Source organism: Helicoverpa zea, chromosome 4 (genome assembly GCF_022581195.2).
Source record: "Helicoverpa zea isolate HzStark_Cry1AcR chromosome 4, ilHelZeax1.1, whole genome shotgun sequence".
Taxonomy (NCBI): Eukaryota; Metazoa; Arthropoda; class Insecta; order Lepidoptera; family Noctuidae; genus Helicoverpa; species Helicoverpa zea.
In genome coordinates this window covers 2,165,805-2,188,975 of record NC_061455.1, presented here as the reverse complement: position 1 = coordinate 2,188,975, position 23,171 = coordinate 2,165,805, and the positions used below count along the sequence as shown (strand labels likewise).

Below are 23,171 nucleotides of genomic sequence, written 5' to 3'. Positions count from 1 at the left end.
AATAATAAATATTCATTAGAAATGGAACATATCTATTTTATTTCAGTTCTATTACAGTAGGTTATTATTATTACATTATAATACCTACATAACTATGAGCAAAACACACAGTTGCCCTATTGGTATTTGTTAAAAAATACAAAAAAAAATGATTGCGAAGACATCGAAATATTAATATAATACTGATAAGTAGGTACTCTCCAAGGTGAGTAGACTCGCCTTCTTCATTTCCATAAGAGTCATTTACCATAAGGTTATAAATGAAAACGACTGATAGGCAGAAATCTTGTAATTTCTCACAAAACACCATAAAACCTTTATTCAAATATACCTCTCTGAAGACATTTTTCCAATTACTACTTAATTCAATAAAAATAATACTCAACTCTTGTTAGGTACCTACTTGATTACATATCTATGTATACTAATATTATAAAGAGGTATTTGTAAGTTTGTATGTATGGGTTAATCTTTGGAACCGCTGGTCGGATTTTAAAAATTCTTTCACTGATAGATTTTTCACAATGTTCCTGAGTTCCATAGGCTATATTTTATCCCGGTACGGGCAGAAGTTCCCACGAGACGCGGATGAAACCGCAAACCTACATTGTAGATTCTACTTCCTCACCATCAAAAACTGCTCTATTCCTTTCAAATACACGTTGGTATAGTCTTCCCAGTCGATATGGCAAGGGTCACAGGGGAACTGCAGCCTGTCTTCAGATGACAACGAAGCATGAAGTTCTCGAGTCCTATCTGCCTTCATCTCCCAAGATCGGGATGTAAAATAGTTGAGCACATTTCGGACAGACACCACTTGGGATTGTATCTTCATATACCTAATGAAAAAAAAAAACAAATACAGTGTTATGTTTTATTCCCTCAAAGCAGGTGAGTTATAATTGTGTGTGCAGTCATGAATATTGTCTTTGTATGACTCGACCACTGAGACTGAGCTCTCCCGAGCGTGTAAATTGTAATGTGTAGCCGGCCACATACACGGCTAAATACTTATTGCAGAAGCTTTCAATATTAGAGTTTGGCAATCACAGACAGCGGAGTTTACAAAACTATTTTGGCGGAGTTTAGAAAAAACCATGGGTACTTACATGGGCTTTTTCCCTCTTACTCGTCGCACAAGGTCCATAAAATAAGCCGGTGTTGTTTGCAACAAAAATGTCTGTATTGACAATATCAATTTATTCTCCGTAAATATCAATCGTGGGATATCTGGAAACACGAAAGTTTTAAGTAGTAAGATATCATACGTTTTCAGAGACCATAAGCCTTCTTATTATCGAGTGTGCTGCACGTTTTATCATCTCACAAGGATAGTCAGAGTTTTCTCAAATCCACCTGATGGCCACAACTGCCTTAGATAAAAGTTATGTTGTGAATTCGCGATAAGATAATAAAGAGACTGCAATTACTAGAATAAGAATCAATTTACTTTCTTACCAAATCCATTATTTTTGCAAACGATTTGTAAATACTCATATATCTTCCCTTCGGTAATGGGATTGCACGAGCTTGTGCAACAATTGTAGATAGAAACTTCGTCAGTCCTGAAATGTAGTAAAGAAAAGTTTTCAAACAGAAAGTAAGCATAGAAAAAAATGAAATCCAGGCGACTAGTCTTTTAAAAGCCCCTGAACCCTGCAAACTTTAAATCGACCGATCGGGCTCTATAAGGCATATACATAATTATGTCTATATGTAGGTTCTAGGCAAAGAAGTTGATCAATTTGGAGTGAGCATTTCAGGCTTAAGTCTGTAACCAGACAGAATAATTCTCAGAGTAGGTACCTACTGACCTACCTACTTACCTACACCTCGTCGCGGCAACAATAGCTAAATTAGCCACATAATCCACTGGTATCAGATCCAGATTATAATTTGGATTGCCCAGTAGGACCCTGTTGGCCCCTTTTGCGGTAGCTGCAAAGAGACCGGTAGCCCCTAACCAGTGGTCTACCCATCCCGGTAAAGGTTCCTTTAATGATCCTGTTACTGCAACGTGCAAAAGGTAGGAATTGTACAATTGTTCGTTCCATACCGTAGGATCAGCTGAACAAGTCGTCTATTGATCAAAATGCTGTTTAGAAAAAAAAACACCTGACTCAAGGCTACTCTTTGGCTAGGAATTGGTCTTTCTTGAGAGAGTTTGTAATTTTGTATATTTGTTGCAATTTAAAATCAATCTTCTGGATACTTTTTAAAGACATTCCATAATGAAATAGCCTAACTTAAAATTACAATGAAATACTTATGGAATGCTAAAAAAGAATTGAGTAAGTACCTATCATAAAAAATATTTAAGGTAATTTACCTATAGCAGGTCTAACGATGACGGTGGGGATGTTTCCATGGTTTTCAGCCACATACGTTTCAGCTAACGCCTTCGTAAAGGTGTATGTGTTGGGTTGTCCATCTGTGGTTCGAGAATTAGGTATGAAAGATCGCAATCAGAAACCTTTAATTGTAATTTTAATACTTTTTCAACTTCAAAAATATACTGAGTAAGGTTTTCAGTTGTCTCCTGTCTTGGTTGGACTGTTCTAGATACTTAAATACTTCCGAAAGCTCAGCTGGTGGTGGGTACAGTTTTTCTTCTAGTATCTTTTGACTCGTATGACAGAACACAGTGGAGATGTGAACAAAAACCTGAAATTAAAATACATAGTTTTTAGCTTACTTCTGCATCTCCGAAACTTGGTGGAGTCTTTTGTCTAGAAGTGGCCATTTTATGCTGTGACCACCAACTTTACACCGGAGTTCGTTTCCTTAATAGAAAAAAATCTTTGGTTTATTTTCAAAAATAGCCTATTAAATAATTGTTACCTCCAAATTCTCCATACGCCGGCACAAGTCCAGTACAAGACTTGTTCCTCGAATATTCGTGTTCACGGGTATCTCCAATTCTTCATGAAACTTTACATTCGCCGCTACGTGAAATACTGCAGTTACCTGAAAATATGACAATTCCTTGCTATACATTTTTTCACCAATGGAGAACCAATTCCCGCAACAGAGTAGTACCAATCAACTTTTTTAAGTTTGTATGTACTTTTTAAGTAAGTTTATCTTAGAGACACCAATGACAGTGTTTCGGATGGCACGTTAAACTGTAGGTTCCGGCTGTCATTGAACATCCTTGGCAACCGTTACGGGTAGTCAGAAGCGAGTAAGTCTGACACCAGTCTAACCTAGCGGTATTGGGTTGCCCGGGTAACTGGGTTGAGGGGGTCAGATAGGCAGTCGCTCCTTGTAAACTCTGGTACTCAGCTGAATCCGTTTAGACTTAAAGCCGACCCCAACATAGTTGGGCCTTAGATGCCCGATTCAAATAAATAAATAAATAAAAAAAAAGGCTCGGAGGATGATTACATGTTGCGGCTAAAGCTCGAAGTGCGTCTACACCCACTTCTATACGAAGGTAAGCGGATACAAATACAACTAAGTTTAGCTAGTTAAACTTAGTGTAGGTAGAAGTGCCAGGTATCCGAAAACGATGTCGTAGACAGAGCGAAGTGGAGCAGACAAATTAGGAAACCTGACCCCACCACCATATAAGATAAATAGTTGGAAAGAGAGAGAGGTTTAACTTAGTTGTATTTACGCACTTCGAGTTTTAGCCGTAACATACAAGGATAAAGTAGTAAAATAAAATAACCTTTTGTATGAGTATTTCCTCATCTTCGGTCGAAATACCAAGGTTAGGTAGGCTCGTGTCGCCGACAACGGGAACTAATTTTTTTAAGTCATGAGGTCGTTCACTTCTTAATCTTGTGAATAACTGAAAATATACATGAAATATCAAAATTGAAAACTAAATTAATAAAAAAAATCTCTAAGATATCTTTATTAAGACTTGAAATACCTGACGTATTGGGCTTCTGAGCTAAGTGCACACTTCAAACTTTTAGTCGGCCGATAGTTTGTTTGACCACATAAATCAGTATGAAGATGAATGGTAGTACGCACATTACAAAGATCAGGTATTCAGCGGGCACAGACTGGCTGAAAATTTTGATTGGAATTTGGGCCAACCATCCTGTCGATTGTCGGCCGACTGTTTTGTCTGAAGTGTGCGGCACCCGGTTATGCGTATTACTAGACTTGAAATACCTGATTTAAATTAGGCTTCTTCGCTAATCGCTGTGGGGAGAACTAATCATATTTTAATATGAATTAGTGGGACTATAATTTGCCTGTGAAATACCTATTATGTGGTCAATAACATTCAAAAACTTAAGGTTCTTGGTTTAATCTGAGATAAGCCAGCTGATGCACTGATGATGTCTACAGATATACATGTATAAGATAAAATTGTGGTATGAATAGGTTCTACTCTACATAGATGCTTAATGGAGAGTTGGTTTATATTCCTAGTTTTGCTTTTTAAAGGCTAGGATTATAATGGTGTTGACACTATTACGAACTACTGGTCTACTCGCTCCAAGAAACAGTAGTAATTTATGTGTCATCATCATCATCTCAGCCATAGGACGTCCTTGGGCTGCGGGTTGTTCGAAAGAGTTACCGCGACCCTGGTACATAAAAGGCCTATGACGGAACACGACGGTTTTTAGTCAGTAAGAGTCTGACACTCCCTCACAGCTGCTAACCCACAGCGCGAGGGGTCATTGATGATTTTTGACGTCGTTAAAAAAAAAAGAAAAGGACGTCCACAGCTGAACATAGGCTTCCCCTTAGATCTCCCCAGATACCTTTTGGAGATATTTATGTGTGTGTGTTTTTTTAATGTCCGCGATAGCAAACTTAATTTGCACTCGAGCCACAATTTTAGTGGAATCTTGCCACATTTTTTATAATTCTAGCTCTTACCGGTTTGTTGACGAGCTCTTCAATTCTCTGCTGCGCACTTTTGCCTTTTTTATCACGTATCAACACGTAAATTGTGACAATATCCTTGCAACTATACAACAGCTTCTCAAGGAATACCTGTAATAAAAATGTTATAGTTGGTTTCACTTTCATTTAGGATAAAAATAGATGAAGTGCGAATCAACGTGTGGAGTCGAAGGTTCCGCTTATTGCATTGGAGTCCCCTCAAACATTATAGAAATTAATATACAGGGGCGGATTAATTTTATTTTTTAGATTTAGAGGAGTGTATGAACTCCCTTATGTACTATCCCTAATAGTAGGTAACATAAGGGAGTAGAGGTATAAAGCACATAAGGGTGTAGGTACATAGGGGTACTAAATAAGGGAATATATAAATTAATAGATGTTATGTATAAGTATTTACCTTTCCAAGGAATCCAGTGCCTCCTGTAATAAAAACCGACTTTCCAGCGTAAAATTCGGGAACTGATGAATGAGTAATTGACGTCGTTGTTTCATTATCTTTTCTGACATCTTGTTCCTCATTTAGACCTAAAAGAATATATGTCAGTTTTCTTAGAACAATGTTCACTATTTTTCACAATCAAGTTTTCCTAATAAACTGTTGTTATTTTAAGGCAGTGGTTCTTAACCGGTGGTCCGCGGACCACTGGTGGTCCCTGGAGGCATTCCAAGTGGTCCGCGAAGCATTGCTTCGCGACGTTGCTAATCTAACTTTATTTTTAACGACTTATCTATGCGAACAGGGGTTTTCGCATGGACGTATAAAAGATATCCATCTTACTTGTCCAACAGAAAAAAAATATGTTTGGGCTACATTGTTCGTAAGGCTGTGAGTCTTAAAAAATTATTAAAATTTCGCGCTCTCTTCGCTCGCGTGTTCAAAAACTGTGTGCCTTTATTTTTGCATTTGTCAACAAACAAAAAGTTAAGTAGGTAATGTTTGGTTTGAATCCGAAAAAAAATTCTGTGGGAAGCTTCCCACAGAACCTCTACTCCAAAATCAGCTCAATCGGCCCAGCCGTTCTCGAGTTTTAATCAGACTAATGAACAACAAATACAACAATTCATTTTTATTTATATAGATAAAAAAAGTATAATATATAGGTGGACTGGTAGGTATTTAGTGACCGATTAACCGAAACTTGAACACGAGGTTACAAACAACATTTCCAAAGAAACTTATTTTTTGTTCTCATTATTTTAACCACACAACCAATCAGATGGGCAGTCGCTCCTTGTAAAACACTGGTACTCAGACTCAGCTACATCCGGTTAGACTGGACCCCAACATAGTTGGGAATAGGCTGGGAGGATGATTATAGTAAATAAACAAACACAGCTTTGTGTTATTGTGATAAAACTATTGAGAATAAAAAATAAGTTGTTTTGGAAAAGATGATTGTAGTTATGGGAAGATTCATGCGTTCAAGAAGGTATCACCCCACATGAATCGCAATTAATTAAGCTCTAAGTATATACCACTAAAAACACAATTTTCTATTTACTACTATTATACATACATACTATTATACAAAAGAGTTTCTACCTACACTACAGTACCTATATCAGAATAATCTATTATACATACACTTCATTTCTATTTATCACTAGGAAACACAAAAATAAGCACTAGGAAACACGTTTTGACGAACACGGTCAAGTTAAACTGTTCTAAGCTATAGAACATGATACGGCTTTTATACTAAAATGCATAGAAGTCTAGCTAACACAGCTGTGCCCTCGGGTTTGTTCGTCTATCTTATGATAGGTATTAAGTTATATACCTATTTAATAAAGAGGAAACTATTGAACCGATTTGAAGGGTCCATAAGTTACGTCAGGTGTTTTTTTAATTTTCTGAAGTAAAATCATCTGCTTAACTTTGTTCTGATCTAGCCACTCTAAGGCATCGTCCTAATTGGCAGCGATCGCACGATGGCGCGATGCGTTTTTCATCTCACGATCTCACTATCTCACTTGCGAGGTTCAAATAGGACACTCTGATGAAATCTGTATGTTTGAACTCATCGAACTACGAGAACGCATCGCGCCATCGCGCGATCGCTGCCAATTAGGACGACGCCTAAGCCGATGGCGCTTACGCACAGTAGGTAACTCAATGACTCGTCTTACGACAATCTCGCAATCGGATTGCGATTAAGATTAAATCTTAAGCGTGTAAGATCTGGATGAAAGGGACCAAAATAGTACTACTGCCTGGGGCTCGGCAAATATTCATTTTTATATTTTTATAAATAAGTACGAAACCGCTGGAAACCCGCTAGTTGGATGTTTATAAAATACAAAGAAAATATTGCGCAACTTATTTTTGTATTTCGAATTGTCGAACAAGTGAGACTTAATTTTCATATATAGTGCAGTCATTGAAGCATTATTGCTACGATTTTTTTTACTGTGAACCGATTTGCATGAAATTTTGGAATTAGGTTCATCTTACCCTTAACTTCAAAAGTGAATATGATTTGAACTCCGCCACCCCCCCTGGGGGTGGTTGACACCCCTTCTTTGGGCTGAATATTTTTTTTGCAAAATAACCTCGGATATCGATAGAAGACCTAATTTTAAGCTAAAGTTGTCTTTAAAGTTTAAAAAAAAATCCAATACTTTTCAAGTTATTGGCAATTGAAAATTCGCAATTTTTTCACGTTTTTCATCGGTTTTTTGCAAATATCTCCAAAAATATAGGTTTTATCGAAAATTTATAAAGAACAAAATTGTAGCAGGTAAAACAACGAACAATTTGTTTTTTTATAAAAGGTCCTAAGTGCAATATTAAGCTAGATATTAAAGATCAAAGCCGTTTTTTATTTTGTTTGAAATTTAATCGTTGTGGTCAATGCCATGTAGCGGCGAGTAGATGCATTTTATGCATTCGAATACAAATGGGTTTTGTAGTGCTTGAAATAAGCTTTAAGATGAGTACTATTAAAAGTCTTTTGCACGTAAAATAAGTGAGCTGTATTGCAAATAAGGGGAGCATCTTATATTTTTTCTTTTAAATCAATGGGTTTCATAAGTGCCATTTCCACCAAAATTAAAATTAATCGTATTCCGCCTAGGATTAACTTTATTATGAAGAGTTTGATAGATAGTATCAGTTTGGCTGCTTCAGGACAGATATTTAAAAAAAAAGTCACGATTAACGAAAAGAACAAAATTTCAAATTAAAGAAAAACCCACTTGTTTTTCATAATATCTCAAAAATTACGACAGATACGTATAAAAGTGTACTGATAAAAAAATTAGGTATTTTTCAGACAAACAATTTGGTTTGTTTGTTTTTTCTGTCGAACAAAAATTGACGGAGATATGATTGTTTAAAGAGCGCGTGGCAGCGCAATCACAGCCTCTCTTAAGCACTTTAACCCTTCACCGTTTTAGAAAAAAGTTCTTTACTATATATTGCAATGATGGATGTTGTAGCTCTCTTAATTACTTTTACAGTGGTTTTTTATAAATTGTGATAGCATGAAAATTGAAGGAGTTACGGTCCAAAAACTTGTCATATTTTTTTCTACTTAGTAACTGAAAACTTCGGAGTGTCAATATTTGGGGCAATGTGAAAGTAGGCAGTATAATAAAGAGTCACAACTATTGTAATGTGTATATATGTCACCGGAAAATAATAAAACTGGTAAATTGATCAACTTACTAAAATAATAGATGGCATAGACTACGTCGATTAAATTTCAGACAAAATAAAAAACGGCTTTGATCTTTAATATCTAGCTTAATATTGCACTTAGGACCTTTTATAAAAAAACAAATTGTTCGTTGTTTTACCTGCTACAATTTTGTTCTTTATAAATTTTCGATAAAACCTATATTTTTGGAGATATTTGCAAAAAACCGATGAAAAACGTGAAAAATTGGGAATTTTCAATTGCCAATAACTTGAAAAGTATTGGATTTTTTTTTAAACTTTAAAGACAACTTTTGCTTAAAATTAGGTCTTCTATCGATTTCCGAGATTATTTTGCAAAAAAAATATTCACCCCAAAGAAGGGGTGTCAACCGCCCCCAGGGGGGGTGGCGGAGTTCAAATCATATTCACTTTTGAAGTTAAGGGTAAGATGAACCTAATACCAAAATTTCATGCAAATCGGTTCACAGTAAAAAAATTCGGAGGTTAGACTGTATTTTTCGCTTCAATGACTGCACTAATATACTTTGTTTACCATTCAATTAGAATGATCCATTTAACTATTGTGATAACCGTACCGCCACCGATCTGACCAAATAGGCGACACTTTCACGATATGCTAAGTGAAGATTTATTTTTCAACCAGATCTGCATTTTTGAATTTGTTGTTTTATTTATTTATTTAACTTTATGCAATCGTACAATTACAAAGGCGGACTTAATGCCACAGGCATTCTCTCCAGTCAACCTAAGGGTGATGCAGAGATAACATGGTAGGTGCATTAATTGTTTGAAAAGACATGTATATAATATGTCACCGGAAAATAACAAGACTCGTAAGTTGATCAATTTTCTAGGTAGTTGATCAACTCTCGGAAAATAATAAACGGCATTTAAAATGTAGGAACTGTTGAATTGAATAGATACTAAATAGTAAATAGGCTATAAGTAAATAGAATAGAATATTATTACGCATATTTAACAATTTTTTTCGCCGTGACTGTCGTTTTTCATTCCAACCGTTACGTGTGATAATTATATTGTTGTATGTATAGTGGTATTTTAACGTGGGTTAAAAAGTATAAAAAACGTGTCAAAAGTTGGACTTTGAAAGACTTTTCAGGAAAATTATTGTGAACTTGATTGTTTGAACAGTTTTTAAAAATTGTACAAAACATTTTTTAAAATTATTTTTGCAAATTAATCGTACCTACTTGCAAGCATTTCATTTTTAACTTGGTTCACATATTGTATAATCCTGAACAAGTGTTCTTTGACTTAAAATAAAATTTAAATCGGTTTCACGTAATCCAATATTATCGGCGAAGACCCAACATACATACTTTTTACAAATTAGAACCCATAAAGTAAATAACCACATAATAATTTATAGTCTTTGTTAGAACCCTACATTAAGTGTCGCCCAACACGCTCGTTGCCGGTTTTTCGGATATTTTCATAAGACATAAACCACTTTTCGCATACCTAATATGTAAAAAACGTAAAAAATAGTTAGGTTTTCACGATGTATGCCTTTGGTAATTAAAAACAGTCTTACGTAGTAAAAAAAATAGAAAAAAATAGAAAAAAATAGAAAAAACCATGATAGGTAGGGTGATTAAATATGTAGGTTGAAATGTAATAAAACCAGAAGCTATCATTAACTGACTAACTTTTAAACAAATTGACAGGTACCTACGCAATTAAAACAATGGACAGCAAAAAAAACAATTACCTATTAGTTATTTTTATGTATATTTTGCGTGTACTATAGCTATAATTCTAGATAATTAAACTCTTTTTATTGGAAAACGATTTACCTAAGTAGGTATTTACCTATTGATTTTTTGCAGCTTTTACCTTGATATCGCCTTTGCATAATTTTATTTCACACATCTTGCTGATGAGTAATCTCGTACTATGTGTGTTTGTTTGTAACGCTCTAAAATAGCTGAACCAACGCCAACTCCTTGGAAGAAATTTAACTAAACAAGCGCGCCTCTTTTTTACTTTATTGGAATAGTCGTCCGCTATGAAAAAAATTTAGTTTTTTTTTGGATTTTGATGAAACTTAACTAAATATCTTAGTCAGAATAACATATGTACCTACTTAATAGGCTATTTTTCATCAAAGTAATTCTCTCAGACGGTGAGCGAAACCCCAGGCTGATCCAGGTTCATCAATCGATCAAACTGCTCTCAGTTTCATCCGATATACTAAAATCACGGAAACAACAGGTTATCCAAAAATTTACTACATAAGACTTGATATTAAAAATTTAAACTAAAAAAATTGTTTCATATGCTTTCATTTAGTACACTGCAAAGATTTTCTGAAATTACCTAATGAAAGCTGGGATCCACTACTATTACCTACTATCAGGTAATTAAGCATAAAGGTTCCTAAATAAAATAAATTATATTTAGATACTAACGTACCTACCATAAGTATTTATGTATATTTTTTGAGGTGGTAATAATAATTTATTATAATATATTTTTATTTATATTTATCATTCATAAATATTGGGCATTGTCGGATTCAAATGATAAATAAACAAGATTTATTTATACATAATACTATGACCAACTGAGTTCATCATTCTAAATAAGAAATACCAAGCTGCACATGAGTTTATTAAGCTCTTCCTCAAAATTCGAATACCTCGATCACATCCCTTTTTTGTAATTTTGAGGAAAAGTTTTGATTCTGGACTCTCCAAAATTAAAAAAGGAATGGTTGTCATGAGTGAGGAGGGTAGGGAGTTCACAAAGATGTAACTTACGGTTGCTTACATCATTTTACCGTAACAATAACCGCACCAGTTTCAGTTGATCATTTCACGGCTAATTATGGTTTGACTTAACGTGAAACTTAACGTGATAAATGGTACAATTCACCCTTAGAATACATTGTTGAAAAACGTGGATATGTACAAAGAAATTTAAAACAACCTCATACATTTAACAATTTAATAAATAATTTTTATTACAACTATAATTGATTTTCTTATTTCAATGAAGACCCGAAAAGATGCTGTCAACAATATCTGGACAATATAAACTGCTCTATTCCTTTCATTTACACGTCGGTATACTGTTCCCAGTCGATATGGCCAGGGTCACAGGGGAACTGCAGCCTGTCTTCAGATGACAACGAAGCATGAAGTTCTTGAGTTCTATCTGCCTTCATCTCCCAGGAATGAGAAGTGTAATAGTCTAGGAGTTTTCGACCAAACACTATTTTAGACTGAATCTTCATGTACCTGAAAATATAGTAAACTATGTTAAATTAGGTTTTGCGAAGTTTCATCAAAATCCGTTCAGCCGTTTGTGCGTAAAGAAGTCTCTTTATGTAACAAACATGATAAGTACCCAACTAACAATTTAACGTCGTTTAAAAGTTTAATAAACGTTATCTTAATTCCATCGATCGTAATACCTAAGTCGCACTTACGTTATAATAACGTTTACTAAACGCGAAAATGGCCCCAGTTATATGACCAACATTGTCGTATAACGGACATACAAAAGTCACAAGCTGACTTCGTTAAGTCATTCAAAAGTCGTATGAACGTTATGGAATTACCACTTTCGTTGCGCAGAAGTCGCATCATAACTTTACAACGGCTAGTTTGTTGTATTGTCGTCATAAGGGCGTTTTTGAATGATTAAAACGTTTTATTTGAGTCAAGGAACAACACCTGTAAAACTTATTCATTTTTCTTGATAGTGACGCGGTGTTTGTGGTTTTGTAATAAAAAATACAAGGAAATAAAAGGTGATGAGTGTTATTTAACTTATATTTATATATCTCGCTAATAAATGTATCTGTCTCTCATGGCGTTTAGTTCGACTTGGTATTAAAGTTTTATGATACTATACCTATATGTATTTATTTCAGATTTTCATGCCCCCTCGCAATTTTGTGTTTTAATGATTATATTTTTATTAATAAAAATATTTTTATTTCTAAAAATGTAGGACATTGTTGCTTTTGTCACACAATTATCTCTTTACGACGTTTTAAAGACATAAAGTCGTATTAAGGTTATTTCAAGACCATGCAATACGCCATGACAGCTAGTTATCCAAGGATCCATTAAGGAAATCTCGATTTACTTTCCTTTTGAAAGTTCCACTACGTTTAAGTCTACTCCACATTTTTTTGCTTCCATTTTTCGTAGTAAACTTAATCAAATATTCCGTAAATAGAGCGGCCTAGCCGTTTTAAAGTCAAAAACTGACTTAAATGCGACTACAAGTTTGATTAAAGTCAGGGCATGACATTAAACGGACATCGTGTAATATATATGTTATATTTGAGTATTAAATAAACAACCAAGTCATTTAAGAGTCTCCAATTGACCGCTGTAAAACAGGATAGTGATCGTTATATAAACGTCACTGTGAAAACGTTTATACAACTGCTACATTACATAGATGTCATATAAAGGTTTTCAAAGACCTAATTTGGTCAGTTCAAAACGTTTAATATACTATAACGTTAGTATGACTATTGCGTTGTCGTAAAAACGTTTTAGCTAAGACTGTAATATAACGTCGTTTAGTTTGGTCTTATCAACGTTGCTAAGACCAGCTTATTATGACATATTCGTCGCACTACTAATAAGTTAAATTAAAGACGTCTACAGGACCTAGTAGTCATCTCACTATCATTATAAGACTGCTATCCAACTTTATGTCGTATAAGTTAAGACTTATATGACGTTTTTGTTTGTTGGGTAGGTATGTATCTACTTATCATGTTTCTCTCCCACTTTCGACTTCCACTCTCTAACTTTCGACTGCCAAAGACGTTGACAGCCGGGATCCAACAATTTTACGTGCCGTGAAATCTTTAAGAAATACCTAGATAGTCACACATTCTCGGACCGACAGCACCAAGCAATGAGATCGACCTGGATCGACCCATGTTAGTTGGCCAGTTGCTCCTCAACAATTTAACCTAATATACTAAAAAATAATTTTGTTTGTTTGTGCCTTAAAAAATCTGAAGCTACTGAACCGATTTCAAAAATCTTTCACTGTTGGGGCGCTACACTCTTCCCGAGTAACAAAGGCTTATATTTTACCCCGGTACGGGCGGTAATTCCCACGGGACGCGGGTAAAAGTAAGGTATAAAAATGTATTAACTTACTTCGGCTTTTTCCCCTTTGCTCGTAGCAGTAAGTCCATAGTAAAAGCGGGTGTAGTTTGCAGCAAAGTTGTAAGAGTGGACAGCAAACACTTATTCTCAGTGACGGTAACGTGAACAGTATCTGAAAAAAATATGAAAATATAGACGCTTTAAAAAAATAGGCGAGTACAAACGACGGCAGGTTAGCTATAAAACTTCAGCTATTGTGATTAGATTGAAAATCTATTGAAACAATTTGATTGAGTGATGTACATATCTTGCGAAGTATAATCGTATCCAAAATTTTATAAACACAACTATGACTGCATTTCAACGTATCGATCTTCAATTGCTTTGGAATCAATACAATAAGTAGGTAGGGTAAACCGAGGTATAACTGGCCACTTTCAATTATTAGCCACTATTCACTTTGACTGCATAAATTAAGAACTATTCTCATAGAACGCCATCTATTATTTATTTTTAGTATTACCTACTCAACTAGCTTTCATTATAGTGACAGTTTTTTCCTCTATGAACACTAGCGCCAAAAATATCGGTCATTTTGTGACAGCACGCGTACGAGTTCCGACGTGAACGGTAAATCCTTAAATTTTTTTTAAGGTAATGATTGAATTTAAAAGTGAATTTTGTAATACTTCGTGTAGTAAACGTGAGTTGATTGTGTTTGTGGTATTGTATAGATGGTAAACGATCGTTTTTTAAGGTTTTATTCTGTCAGTATCTATAATAAAGCGAGATTAGTTGGGTGGCCAGTTATTGATTTTCATTTTTGTGTATTTTCATTTATTGGCCACTCATGCCAGTTACTGAATTATACGCTAATGTCCGAATTTTACGAAAAAATAAACATATTTAGAATGAGTATAAGGCACACTATCGTGTAAAAAAAATCCAGATAAAAATATACAAGTTTATCAGTAACTGGCATGGGTGGCCAATTACTGATAGTTGTATGGCCAGTTACTGACGGATTTTTTTTGTTGGACAGATTTTCTGAAATGTCTTTAAAAAAACGCCAATACTCTAAAGAGGCAATAGAAAATGCTATCAAATTTATTGAAAACAATGAAGGTATCCAATCCAAATAAAACAATTTCTGTTGTCTCAAATATACCTTTCTCGGAATACCTGAAACAAAATCATCATAATCCTGCCCTTATCCCAATTTTATTTGGGGTCGGCGCAGCATGTTTTCTCCTTCCATACTCTTCTATCTGCCGTCATCTCACAAGTAACATTCTTTCTACTTTCACACAATCCATCCATCGTTTCTTTGGTCTTCCTTTTCCACTATATCCGTCCACATTCATACTCATCATGTTCCTCACAACATGATTCTCATTCCTCCGCATCACATGCCCATACCATGACAGCCGGTTTCCACGCAGTTTTTCTGATACCGGCGCTACTTTCAAACTTCCTCTTATATACTCATTCCTCACTCTATCCATTTGCGTAACACCACACATATGTACCTCTTAACATTCTCATCTCTGCCGCATGCAATTGTCTTTCATTCGTCGCTTTTGTGGGCCAGCACTCTGATCCATACAAGACAGCAGGTCTGACAATACTCTTGTAAATTTTCCCCTACCTGAAACAAAATACCTGAATACCTGAAACAAAAGTTGCCCGATTTTCCCAAACGACAACGAAAGCGCCAAATTGAGCGAAACATCCAATCAATATGTTGACAAGATAAGAGAAAAACAATTAAAAAAAGCAAGAAGAAGATGCCGCAAAAGAAGAAAGGAAGAGATTACGAGAAGAGAAAAAAGTCAAAAAGAGAATGATGTACCAAATAAAAAACTAAAGAATAAAACAAAAAAGACTGCTACTAACAAAATTATAAATAGTCAAGACGAGTCCAATAAACTGTTGGAAAATAAGAAAAACCGATGTGTTACTTGTTGTGACTATTGTTTGAATCTAATAACAAGAAGGGTGATCCTATGTAGGCTCTGTAACAAACAATTTCATGAGAATACCATTGTCTCACAGGATTCATATTCCTGAGGCTGAATGTGATTCTTTTTTGTGCCATAATTGTTACAAAGAGAGAGATTACTCTACATCTGATGATGATGATGATGATGTAATTAATTAATTTAAGCACGTCAATAACTACAAATGATAAGTTCCTCGTTACCATACTATGATTTAAGTGCAAACGAACTGTGGTATACTGATCTCATTAAATTAAGCTAAGTTGTAGTTTTTTTTTACGAATTAAGAACCACCTTGTTAGAATTTGTTTTATTATGTTTTTTAAGTTTTTAATTTCTAATATAGTTGCTTTATTCTATATATTTTAATTGATTTTAAATATTATTTTTGCATGGCCAGTTATTGGTATTATGGTGGCTAATATCTAATTTTAAATGGCCAGTTACTACTAAAAAATACTACTTTTTCATTCTGTTAAAATATTACTACATAATTCTATGTTGTTTCATTTTTTACTCACTAATAACGATAAATGGATACTTGCTTTAACTAAAGTTGATACAAGAATATTAATTTCTGGACACATTTCTCCATGGCACTTAAATGAATCAACTCGCTGTCCTTAAGTGGCCAGTTACTGGTGAGTTTACCCTACTTATTCAAGATGTGTACATTTAGAGCACACTGCAAACATTTAGTCGGCTGATAGTTGGTTTGGGCACATACTTAAATCAGTATGAAGTTGAATGGAACTGCACACGTCACTACGATCAGGTATTCGTCCAGTAGACTCATTAAAAACTTTGATTGAATTCACGACTTTAAAAAAAAAGTTTTCCAACCACCGGCCCAACAGTCGGCCGACTGTTTAGTCTTCAGTCTGCGCGTTGGCTGAAAAAAATCCTGAACAATTTTCAGGTTTATTTTCAAAGATTATTTATTTCAAGAAGACTCACTGTGTCCATCTTTCTTGGTAAACGTTTTCGTATAGTGTATTAATGCTCCTATGGTCAAGGGATTACATGTACTTGTGCAGCTGTTGTAAACCGAGACGTTGTCAGACCTGTAATATTGATAATAATAATTACACAAAAAGTAGATTTTAGACAGGCTATATTTATATCAAAGTTTTAGTCGGTAAGGTACTCAGCTAACCTTTGCCTCTTGAAGGAGTGTAAAAAGGTTTCGCAAAATTGGTGTCTACTACCGGCTGTTCCCTATATTCTATCTATTGTTTTGCTTACTAGGATGAGGAATTTGACATTACTCATGGGGACTATTAGCATAACTCCACTTGAGCAGACCCTATTTTTTACATATAGGTAGGCAAATGTCCCACAGAACAGAGATTTCCTTTTTCAGTTCAAATCAAATTACTTAGGTACCTACCTTTATTTTCAGGCTACGTCGCCCATAGATATATAAAAAATACTGTACCGTATTACTAATTAGCAACCGTAAGCAACCGCTAGGCAACTACGTTACGTGTGCCCTCTGATGGGATGAAATTATTCGGCTATATCTTACCAATTTATCGTTCAATTTGTCTTCAAAAAAAGTCTGAAACTAATTGACTAGAAATAAATGAATCATGCAAAAAAAAAATATAGGTACCTTTTACACCTCGCAGCAGCTACAATACCTGTATTCGCCACATAGTCCACTGGTATCAGATCCAGAAAATTGTCTTCGTCGCCGTACAAAACTCTGTTAGCCCCCTTCATAACTGCGACGATAAGACCCGTGGCTCCTAACAAATTGTCCACCCAACCTGGTATAGGCTCGCTTTGTGCTGCTGACACTGAAAAAAATATGTTATATACATGTAAGGCTTAAAACAACTGTGACTATGAATTTTTGCGTTCAGGTTTCAAAATAAAGGGGTTTTAATTACGTTTGCGTTGTCGGTTAACTTAGGCGTTGCTATGGTTCCTTGCCTCTTGCGACTTGCGAGCATGCAAAAAACTGTCTGTTGTATGGAGCCATTAAAATACTTATTAAATATAAAATTTCAACTGTCTAGCTATCACGATTCAGGAGTTACATGATGATATGGACCGTGATGCCTTGTTAATAGAGTCCATTTTACTCTTTGGGTATGTTACCCTAAAATATAAAGTTTTGGTACAATAGCATATAAGTGTGTTAAATAATTACCAATGGAAGGTCTGATGATAACTGTGGGGATGTTTCCATGGTTTTCAGCAACGTAGGACTCGGTAAGCGCCTTCGTGAAGGTGTACCTACGTGTTTGGTCGTCCATCTGCAGAATAAATATGTTACACCTACGTAGTAGCTTGCACTAAGGTGTCACCTAGTTCTTATTTCACGCTCCCGGGTAGAAAGTAGCCTGTAGCTAATTCATATTTTATCATCATCATCGAAAGAGTTACCGCGGCTCTGGAACATAAAAGGCCTTCGACGGAACACGACGGTTTTTTTTTTAGTCAGTAAGAGTCTAACACTCCCTCACCGCTGCTAACCCACAGCGGGAAGGGTCATTTGATAATTTTTAACGTCGATACAAAAAAAAATCCCTTTTTTTGAAGTCGGTTAACAATGACAAACGGCCAGTAACACTTGTTAAAAAAATACACGGGAAGGGGCGGCAGAATCGACAACTGCCCCGGGCGGCAAATATCCACGCTACGCCACTGGTTCAATGATAGTAGGAATTCCTATACGTAGGTAGGTATTATGGTAGGGATTCATGAAAGATGAAGTCAAACGCTTCGCGTTGCGCTTGGTTCACCAAAAAGTAGCCTACGTCATTGGAAGTGTTAGAAGGTACAAATCCAAATGGCTCGAATGTAAAACCCAGAGATTGTCTAGGTCTTCCTATATCTTATGCGTATATTATAAGTTATAAGGCTAAAGAGTTTGTTTGTTTTATGAAACTCGGAAACTAGAACCACACTAATACACTTGAGAGCAATAAAATCGCACACCCTAGATTTTGACCAAAAACAGTGGATATTCTTAAAACTCTTTGGTTTAAGTAAATGAAAGGTATTTTTCATAAAAATACACACTTTGTTTAAAATGTCATGTAAAAAGAAATTCATTTTCCTGGAAGTTACGCGCAAAAACATCAAAACAACAAAATTCCTCGAATTAACTCGTTTCAGGTAGGCACTACTTGCGCCCCTTCTCGCAGGTATAAAAGGGTCAGTTAAAGGTTTTTTTAAATCATTTGTGCACTGAGTTCTAACGTGATAACCCCTCTTGTGAATACATACGGAAAACTTTGAAAAACATGGACACGACACCTGCAGAGGCTGCTCAAGTTATAGCCTTGTTGGAAACTGGGCAAAATCAAAGTCAAGTCGCTCGACAGTTGAATTTAAGTCGATATTCAGTTCGACGTGTATACCAGAGGTTTCGAGAAACTGGAGGCTATATTCGGCGACCAGGATCAGGCCGCCATCGTACTACATCAGACCGTGATGACCGCTTTCTAGTGACAAGATCTTTGCAAAATCGACAGCTGAACGCGGTTGAGCTAGGACAGCAGCTTCGAGAAGTACGCAATGTCAGCATAAGTCGGTGGACAGTCAGAAGACGATTGTCTTAAGCGGGGTTGACTGCACATCGACCCGCAAATGGTCCGAAATTGACCACAGCCCACCGACAAGCCCGGCTTCAATTTGCCCGAGAGCATTTAAATTGGACGTTCGATCAGTGGAGGGCAGTTATGTTTTCCGATGAGTGTAGAATGACTTTACACGGCCACGATGGACGCTCAAGAGTCTATAGAAGGTCATCAGAGCGATTTTCACAATGCTGCATTAGCGAACTTGTCGCTTATGGCGGTGGATCGTGTATGTTTTGGGGTGGCATAATGCTCGATTCCAAAACCGACATTGTCTTCATTACTGGCCCTAGATCGAGAGGATTAACAGCCCAGCGATACGTGGAAGAAGTCCTCGAACATCATGTTAGGCCGATTTCGTGGCTTATGGGGGAAGAATTCCTACTTATGCATGATAATGCCAGGCCACATGTTGCTAGGACAGTTCGCGATTACTTGGAAGACGTCAGTATTAACGTGATGGAGTGGCCAGCTCGTAGTCCTGATCTCAATCCTATCGAGCATGTATGGGATGAGCTGAAAAGGCGTGTTCGAGCAAGAAGTCCAGCTCCCACACATCTTCAAGCGCTGCAATCAGCCATTGAAGAAGAGTGGAACGGTATACCACAAGAGTTCATAATTAAGTTAATACGGTCGATGAAAAATCGTCTAAGAGCCGTAATTAGAGCTAGAGGGGGTAATAATAATAAATAATCTTCCACGCCGATTTCGGCAACGGCGACCACTTCGACCCTAATGGCGTGCGTGTGCTCTCATGTGGCTGGAGTATCCAATTTTGTGCGTGAAAGTCCGTGCACACTGCGGACATGTCAGGGTACCAGCCACAAAGTTGTAGTTGATAGCTACAGGTGGTCGAGCTTTCAACTCATCTCGTTTGGCATCCAACTCAGAAAGTCGGCGTGCTTCAAAGTCAAAGACTTTGGCTTTAACGCGGCTTCTCCAGTCTCTGCGGTTGGATGCCAGATTCTCCCACTGAGACGGGTCAATGGAACAGCTTTTCATGTGACGCTTCAGCACATCCTTGTATCGCAGCAGCTGTCCGCCACGTTTCCGCTTGCCCTCCTGCAACTCGGAGTAGAGGATGCGCTTGGCCACTCTAGTATCCGGCATGCGCAGTACATGCCCGCACCAACGAAGCTGTCTCCTCATGAGGTATGCTTCAATGCCACCTACATTGGCTTTCCTCAACACTTCTGTGTTACGCACACGATCAAACCAACGGATATTTAATATTTTGCGCAGACATTTGAGGTGGAAGCGGTCTAGTTGCTTGATGTGGCGTCGGTACGGTGTCCATGTTTCCGCTGAGTAGAGTATACAAGGCAACACAACTGCCATATACACAGAAACCTTTGTGGATATCTTTAGGTCATGGGAGCTGAAGACCTTCTTGTCGAATTTGCCGAAAGCAGCGGCTGCAGCACCAATTCTGCTATTGATTTCGGCGTCAAGGTCGCACTTTGCTGTTATAGTGCTCCCCAAATATCGAAATTTATCGACCTGCTTCAGGACATCTTCACCAAGCATAATGGTCAGTTCTTGACGTCCGTGATTGTCTGAAGACATTACTTCTGTCTTTTTGATGCTGATTTTTAGACCAAATGTACAGCACTGCTTGTGAAGGTTCGTGACTAGCTGTTGCAGGACTTCAGGGGATTCAGCCACGAAACAGAGGTCATCTGCATACATAATGTCCTGTATATGTGCAGAGGACACCTTTGTGGTCGCCTTGAGTCTATTCAGGTTGAAAAGTTTGCCGTCAGTCCGATAACGAATACGAACTCCTTCAGGAGAAGAATTCAATACTTCCCGGACTACAACTGCGAAATATAATGCAAACAATGTGGGAGCCAGGACACAACCTTGCTTCACTCCACAGGTGACGGAGAAGAAGCTCGATTGGTCATCTTCAACCGCTACACAACATTGCATGTCATCGTGCAGGAGTCGCAGGAGTCTTATGAACTTCTCTGTACACCCCAACTTTCTCAGTACCTTCCAGAGGGCCTCGCGAGGGACGCAGTCAAAGGCTTTTTCCAGATCAATAAAGCAGAGATACAAGTGCTGTCCCTGCTCTCTACTTTTTTCCTGGAGTTGACGGACTGCGAATATTGCCTCACAAGTTCCTCTGTCTGGTCTGAAACCAAATTGGGTTTCCGGCAGAATCTTTTCAGAGAGGTTCCTGAGGCGGTTTAGAAGTACTCTGGCGAAGACTTTTCCAGAGACAGAGAGCAGTGAAATACCGCGGTAAGAACCACATTCCGACCGGTCGCCTTTGTTCTTATAGAGAGCCCTGACGCGTGATAACTTAAAAGTTTCAGGAACTTGTTCTTTCTCCCACATAAGCACAAACATTTCCCAGACGCGCGAATGCAGTTCCTCGCCGCCGTACTTCAGAAGCTCACCTGGTATAAGGTCTAGGCCAACCGCACGCTGATTTTGCTGTTGTTTGATGGCACAAAGCACCTCATGTTTAGACAAGGCATCATCCAATTCTTCTGCTATTTGAAGTTGAGGCAAACTGTCTATGTAGTGTAGATCGGCTGTTCGATCTACATTAAGTAGATTATTGAAGTGTTCTGCCCAACGATCTAACACTTCATTTTTGCTTTTCAGCAGACTTTTACCATCCAGCGACTTCAGTGGTACCTTTAAGTTGGTGGTACCCAGGAGATTGCGAATTTCGCTATAGAAATCACCGAGCTGATTACTATCAGCAAGCGACTGGATGTATTGAGCCTTGTCTTGCCACCATTTATCTTTAGTGTGTCTCGTGAGTTTACGCAACTCACGGTCACTCTCTCTTATAAGTGCGCTGTTATTACTGCGCCTGAGAAGGTCTCGGTGTTTGGCAATAGCTTCAGAAAGAACTTCGTCGTTCTCATCAAACCAGTCTTGCTTGCGTTTATTTTTTAGCCCTATGGTGTTAATGGCTACGTCAAGAATGGACGACGATAAAGCGTTCCAGTCTGCATCAATATCACCGGTATTTTGATGAGAGTGTATATCACATGCCAGCGTTTCAGCGTATTTGCTTCGGGGTCCCGGATGTTTGAGTTTCTCAATGTTTATGTTCTGAGGCTTTTTCCTGCTAGCCGAAGGCAAAGACGCAGTTTGGTGACAATTAGTCTATGGTCCGTCCAGCAATGAGCACCGCGCATAACACGAGTGACTAGGACCTGAGAGATGTCTCGCTGCCTCGTGATGGCATAGTCAATGAGGTGCCAGTGCTTAGAACGTGGGTGCATCCACGTAGTTTTGTGCTTAGCAGCAAGGCGAAACATGGTGTTTGTGATTGCAAGTTGGAATTGAGCACATAAATTAAGCAGCAACTGGCCATTAGAGTTGATGTTGCCTACCCCATGTCTACCCAAAACTTTAGGCCACGCTTCATAATCTTGACCAACTCTAGCATTGAAGTCTCCTAACAAGAGAATCTTTTCTCTGTTCGGTATTTTATGGAGACATTGTGTAAGTTCTTCATAAAATTTATCCTTGATGTCGTCAGAACTACCTAGCGTCGGTGCATAGACACTGATAACATTAAGGAAATTGTCACCGTCTAAGTGAAGGCGCAATGTGGTTATACGGTCCGAGATGTGGATTGGACATTCTTGAAGTGTCTTCACAAGATTATTCTTGATCACAAAACCAACTCCCGACCTTCTTGGTTCTGTTGCAGCAGTGCCCTTCCAGTAGAAAGTGTAGCCACCGCCATGCTCGACTAGCTCGCCCTCATCGGCAAGGTGGGTTTCGCTTACAGCAGCTATATCAATGTTGTAGCGGCGGAGTTCTCGAGCAACTATGGCTGTTTTCCGTTCTGGGCAGGCGTTTGTCTCGCGGTCGAGAAGGGTGCGAACATTCCATGCACCAAAAGTCAGTAAAGGTGTTTTACGTTTATTACTGTTGTTGTGTCGACCACGAATAA

General features: G+C 37.4%; 1 protein-coding gene and 1 pseudogene across 1 annotated transcript; both read right to left on the bottom strand.

The window, feature by feature from the left end:
- Positions 1-15: 15 nt before the first annotated feature.
- Positions 16-6,537, bottom strand: LOC124630071 (putative fatty acyl-CoA reductase CG5065). Its single transcript, XM_047163791.1, has 11 exons — positions 6,464-6,537; positions 5,276-5,403; positions 4,849-4,965; positions 3,674-3,796; positions 2,842-2,967; positions 2,517-2,664; positions 2,330-2,431; positions 1,827-2,010; positions 1,459-1,565; positions 1,110-1,230; positions 16-839 (listed from the first exon to the last, which is right to left on the bottom strand). Exons 1-11 carry the CDS (start codon positions 6,468-6,470, stop codon positions 617-619), a joined length of 1,386 nt encoding a protein of 461 aa, XP_047019747.1. The 5' UTR covers positions 6,471-6,537; the 3' UTR covers positions 16-616.
- A 4,961-nt stretch (positions 6,538-11,498) lies between these two features.
- On the bottom strand, positions 11,499-17,914 carry LOC124629630 (annotated as a pseudogene).
- Positions 17,915-23,171: the final 5,257 nt, after the last annotated feature.

What these genes read in the sequence shown, in the direction of transcription:
- LOC124630071 (XM_047163791.1), bottom strand. An exon ending in AAGAGCTCGTCAACAAACCG is followed by an intron (nt 3,797 to 4,848) that starts GTAAGAGCTAGA and finishes GTATATTTTCAG; the next exon opens with TTATTCACAAGATTAAGAAG. An exon ending in GTAAGAGGGAAAAAGCCCAT is followed by an intron (nt 840 to 1,109) that starts GTAAGTACCCAT and finishes TTTTTTCATTAG; the next exon opens with GTATATGAAGATACAATCCC.